Source organism: Cibotium barometz, chromosome 35 (assembly GCF_041138505.1).
Source record: "Cibotium barometz isolate CiBa-2024 chromosome 35, ASM4113850v1, whole genome shotgun sequence".
Lineage (NCBI taxonomy): Eukaryota > Viridiplantae > Streptophyta > Polypodiopsida > Cyatheales > Cibotiaceae > Cibotium > Cibotium barometz.
The window spans coordinates 10,675,664-10,681,583 of record NC_141080.1 but is presented as its reverse complement, the minus strand read 5'-3'; the positions used below and the strand labels follow the sequence as shown (position 1 = coordinate 10,681,583).

General features: G+C 41.0%; 1 protein-coding gene across 1 annotated transcript; it reads right to left on the bottom strand.

The window, feature by feature from the left end:
• Positions 1-3,708: 3,708 nt before the first annotated feature.
• Positions 3,709-5,184, bottom strand: LOC147618148 (uncharacterized). The gene is made up of 2 exons (XM_086775190.1): positions 5,057-5,184; positions 3,709-4,030 (listed from the first exon to the last, which is right to left on the bottom strand). Coding segments are annotated over exons 1-2 (324 nt in total). The 5' UTR covers positions 5,059-5,184.
• Between the last annotated feature and the right edge of the window lie 736 nt (positions 5,185-5,920).

Here is a 5,920-nt window from a genome sequence, read left to right as displayed (position 1 = left end):
ATTTGCCATTGGTACCAAACACCGAATATAGCCGAGGGGAAAAACCCAGTGGGAGAAAAGTGCCCTGGCTTGTCGATCTTATTATGGAGTCACTGAGCTTACCCTTGCGCTGGTGGTGGAGATCATCTCAAAAAGAACATAATCCTCTAAAGGCATAAGGAACCACACTATGCAAACATTGATCTACCAAAGAGCTTCAATTGTAGTGTTAATGCCTTATCTTTGGTTTTAGGTATGTCCTTCTTAAGAGGTGGGAATTTGAGCAATTGTCTCGAAATTTGAGCAAGATAAGAGGATTTAGGCATTGAAATGCCAGAATCTATGCTCAAATGAGACTCCTTTGAAGTTGGATAGGTACACCATTTGAGGGTGGAATTGTGTAACAAGGAGAATTTGGGACAACTGATGACTCATTACATGTTTTAGGAAGATCAACACAAGTAGTTTTGTAGGTGCTATCACAGCCACCTTTCCTTTCTTGAAGAGTTTGTGTTGATTTCTTTTGCACCCACTGATATGGAAAATCAAGGGTGGCTTTTGGCATCTTTCGGAAACACTCTTTTATCCCTAGCAAACCAAGGCATTTTGGAATCCAAATTGCTGTTGCACCCTCATAATAGCCTTGTGCTTTAAGAACATGTTTTGGGACCCATCGAGTAACAATCCGAGGTTTAGGCTTGAAAATGATGTGCTTCTTAAGAGGCTTGGCAACTGGACTAGATGGTACAAGTTTGTACGCATCTTTGGGTAGCCACAATAATTCCTTCTTTCCTGGCCTTCTTTGAGTAGCAACTAGAGTAGTTGGAACATGCCAGCCGTGGCCCTCACTTGAGTACTCATCAATTATCCACATCATTTGTTTTGGAGCTTCAAGAGCAGATTTTGATTGTGGGTTGTGTAAGGTAGAAACACCTCCCTTTTGACATGATAAAGCTTGTTGAGTAGCAGAGACTTTCTCTACATGCAGTGCTATTGTGGATGCATTCCTATAGTACAAATCATCTAGAAGGTCACGTGGTTGTACCATTCGTATAGGTATAATGTCATATCCATCTGAGTCACAAAATTGAATTGGCTTCGGTAAAGCACATGTCGATAATGTTGCAAGGACATGACTCCATTCTAGTGGAGCAATTAAATGCTCAGGGAAGGGTTGTGGAGTGTATGCCTTGTCTGATACACTTCGATTCCCCTTAAGTCTCTCAGTGTTGAAATCCCTACATGAGGCTCCACACATCCACAGATCTTCTCGCCCATCTGATAATGTAACTTTTGAGCCCTCAGATGAAGCAGAATCAAACTCATCTATTGGAGCCTTTGTTACATCACGATATGAGTGATTCCTTAGGTTGGGGGTGGTCAAAAAGCGAGCCAAGAGCAGCGAGCACAAAGCAATGAGTAGAGCTCATGTTCTTGTGAAAGTGAGCAGGTAGGGGCATGGTATGATGTTAAGCGAGCATGAAATGTTAAAGAGAAGAGTGGAACCTCAGTGCAATTCTGTAGCAATCAAACAAAGAAGACATGAAATGTTCTAAAATGACCATTGCAATAATTTTTTTTTCGAACCAATGGTGCAGATACAAAAAATCACTATTAAACCCATATTGCTTGGCTCGCTAAAAAGATATTGAATCTATAGTATTCACAATGTTGGAGAGCCACTAGAAGCAAACAAAAGACAATAGACAGGAAAATTTATAAAATAACCAAAACATTTCCAAAACAAGTACTACGGTTCAGCTGGTATGACATGACCCCCATACATATTTCAACTAAAGTGGGTTGCAGGTTCCTAAAGCTGTTGAGGATGACTTCTAATAGACTTAGTTAGCATGTCTTTTACAATTCTCTCAGAAATACAAACTTGATGAATATGCATATTGTTGTTCACATCCTGTCCAAGAATCATTAAGAACACAAAGTATATGTGCTTGCATGCAAGATATGGTCTTTTCTTGGCCACTCTATCTCTGAACTCCACACATGAACACATTGGATTCTTCTGAATAGTGACCTCTATCAGAGATGTGTCTTGGCTCCCATTGGTCAATGGATTAATACTAAATGTTTCCTTTACCCCTTCTATATGTATATGGCTGCCTACAACTTCTGCATGCATATCTAAGGCTGCAGTGATTTGACCAAATGCAGCCTTTGAAATTCCTCGTCGATATGGAAATTGTTTCACCTCCTTGTTTGTCTCGCTAGTGCCTTTTGCAAGCTCCTTTTCTAGAAAAAACTCAAGAGGAATACCAATGTCATATCCTGCTCTAATAAGCTTGCAGGCTTCTTTCACTTGTAACTTGGTACCTTTAGCAATGGGCCAAACACAAGGGACATCCTCTGGTGGATGTAATATTGACTTTGTAATTTTCCAAGTGTGCCTAACATCTGTATTACAAAAATAGCAATACTTCTCCTTTTTCCAGGAGGATAGTTGACAATCACTCCAAAAACAAGGACTGACATCACCCCCTCGCAACCTTGAGCTACACTTTTTCCCTGATGCCCAGTGGTTGCACTCAACTCGATTCACTGTTGGTATCCTCCGCAAGGCCCACTTTGTATCATGCACATCACTTTCAAGGCTCTCTAAAACTTTGCATTGCTCATCGACCTCTATTGCAGGCTCTAACCTCTCTCTTGTCACATAGTTAAACTCAGGCCTATGGCTAGAGTTGCCAAAGTTTTCTTCTGTCGAGTCGTGTAGTGGCCTTTTGGCTCGAATAGTTTTATTCTCACCCTTGAATTTTACCCTATTTGAAAACATAGGGGTCCCCGCCACTGCATCATCCACTGCTCGTGAGGTAGCTATTGGGGATGGACTTGCTTTCTGTCGAGAAAGAGCTCTCTCAACCAAAAGCTCCAATGTAGGCCCACAACCTGTGTATTTTCCTTCCAAGAAAGCCAGTTGTCTGGCACATTGGAAGTAAGCATTGATTAGATCTGTCACACAAGCATCATAAAGACTAATCTTTTGCCTATACCCCTCCCCTGCCAACCAGCTTGCATGCTTGGTCTCTGACATATTTGTCCTTGGGACAAAAGCATTGAAAATAGGCTCTCCATCCTACAAGAGAGTGGTAGAAATTGATTAAAAACAATGCAGTGCACATAAGTAGGAGGCACACAATAATACAATGAATAATCTCTTACAAACATTACCTTTAAAATGAAATGACCCCATCGACTAACCCTATAGTGCCACCAACTCAACCAGCTAAGAAGCTTAGGGATGTTTCTATCAGCTGCCTTGCCAGTTGCCCACCATGCTCGTATCCTGCGAAATTGCTGAAGGGCACTTTCTTTGTTTGGGGCAGTCCTCCACTTCTCACACATCTCCCTGTGCTTTTCTTGATGTGGGCTATAGATGTACCTCTGCGTGTGGACACGAAGGTTGTCTTCCCAATGCCATAAACATGACCTTTCCCTTTCAATCATCTCCTTTCCGTCGTTGAAGACACGTCTTACTGCATTCCAGTTAGCGCCAGCCTCATCCGCCATAAACCCAAAAAAATTTGCTACCTTCCCTGTGTGCTCCACCATTACCAAATTCATATTTTCCCAAAACATGACTTGAGCATCCTCATCCTCTTCTCTAAATTCACAAGTTGCTATTGTCAATAGCTCACCAATCCTGCATGCCACAAATGGAAACAGAGTTATATTAAAGACACAAATTAAGCAATGCTCTCTACCGCTTGTAACTTACATGTGGTCATAAACATGTGCTCCCATTGTATGCCATCCAGTATCCACTCGATGCACATGATCAAAGCAGACCCATGCTTGATTAAGATCCCCATTACCATCCTTGTCCATTCGCCGAACAATGTCAATCCCAGAACCAGGTCCAGTAGTAGACATCTTAAAGATAAAGCAACGCTCAGTAGTAGTGGTGGCTTGCAATGGAAATCGAGAACCATGGAAGAACTCAAAATGGCATGTTCTTTTTAGATTAAGAATGGCTTCATATCCTTCACCCAGAGGCCGTGTTGTTTTTCGTGTTTGCATTACCATCTGCTTCACCCTGCATTTATAAAGCATACTTAGTGTATTAAAGATGATAATTGCATACTATTCTTTGCTAAATTGCACTTCCTACGTACTTTTTGACGTTTATCAAACTTTGCAACTCTTGCGACATCTCCTGTAGCTCTCTCTCTGTCATGAATTCTCCCTGTGCCTTGTCATCATCAGTGAATGCTCTTAGAACCACCTCCCTTGCCACAATCATTTGTACCTTTCTGGGCCCAGCGTTGTGGTCGATGCCCACTGCACGTGCTACAAAGGCCTTGATATTTCGTATCGATGCTCGGGACATTCCCTTGGAAACCATGTGTGTATGTTTGCCATAATGAATAAATAGTCTGCTATGCATTGATTCTTTTGGCATAAAATAATAGACACAGGCAGGACATTCTTTAAGACACATTGGCACATGCTTGCAGAAAAAACACTCAAGGTTCCCGAAACTCCCAATTGCTAAATTCCCATATTTTGGAGATTTTATCAGCTGCCCATTCCAATGGAGTTTGTTTGGTTGATTCATACGTGTCCTAAAGGAGCAGTGCTCATTCATGCACTGGAAGGTTCCCCCGCAGAAGCTCTTCCTAAGAACAAAAGTTTTATTGGCCCTAGTTTGTGTTTGTGGCTTTGTCCAAATGTTGCCCTCGTATTTCTGCTCCATCCCTTCCATACCTTTCCCACCTTCAAGCTCATATGTACTGAACTCTGGGTACACCTTGGGAAGCTCTTTTACCTTGCCTTTGTAATCACAATCATGGATTAAAGTGTGCAAGACATCAGTAGGAGGTAACATGCGGATTATTTGAAAGCAAGAGACTGCAGTATCAAACTGAACATCTTCCTCTTCCAAATGTTGAAAGCACTTTTCCACAGGAGAGACCTCTATCTCCTCTTGCAATGACCCATGTGCTTGGACATTGATTTCTTCTATCTCTTCAGTGTCCAAGTCACTGTAAAGCACAATGCTCTCTAATTCAATGCGCAATGCAAAACAGAAAATGTCAAAGTCAAAGCTAATGCCACTTACATTGGAGTACTCTTTCGAGAACCGGGAGGAAATATAGTTGAGGGGCCTTGTTCTGGGGTCTCAAAATAATTCTCTGATTTGGCAATATATACAGAGGACAATGAATGCTCCAAGATAAAATATGCCTCGTCTCCAATTCCTGCATACAAGTGTAAAGGACAAATGGGCTCATACTCTCCTCCAATTTCAAGTAAGGCCTCCACATTTATCCCACCAATAGTTCCAAGCTTCCCCCGGATCATGTTGATTGACACAAGACATTTGCCATTCAAGAAGGGGACCCGGATGCATGCACCCATTGTAGAATGGAGGAAAACACGAGCCTCCCTGCATAATGCAATCACAACAACAATTAAGGAATTTACATTGAATATTACCCAAAAATATTTTAATACTAGATGTTCTTGCTCTAATCAATAGCATATACTAGCCATAATACAATTTTACCAGGCTCATTTTAAGACTATGGGTAGAAGCAAATAAAAATATTTATTACAAAAATAGTCATAATGAAGGGTATCAAAAAGAGTACATGTATATATGTATATATGTTTGTGTGTACACGTGTGTGTATGTATACACACACACACGCACACACACACACACACACATATTTGCTTTGTGTTAGTTCTTGCGCTTTTTCATAATCTCTTGTTAGATTTCAAAAACTCTACCAGTTGGATGCCATAGCATAACTGTGCTATAGATTTAAATAAATCGGAAAAATATTGACCAAACCCTTAAATTTTAGTGTTGAAATTCATTAGTGTTAGGATAAAAAAATTTGTCCAGTGCCTAACTTAGGGTTTTTAGTAGTCGGCTACTTCTTATGAAGCAATTACTTAACGCTTTTAGTCGTCCTCC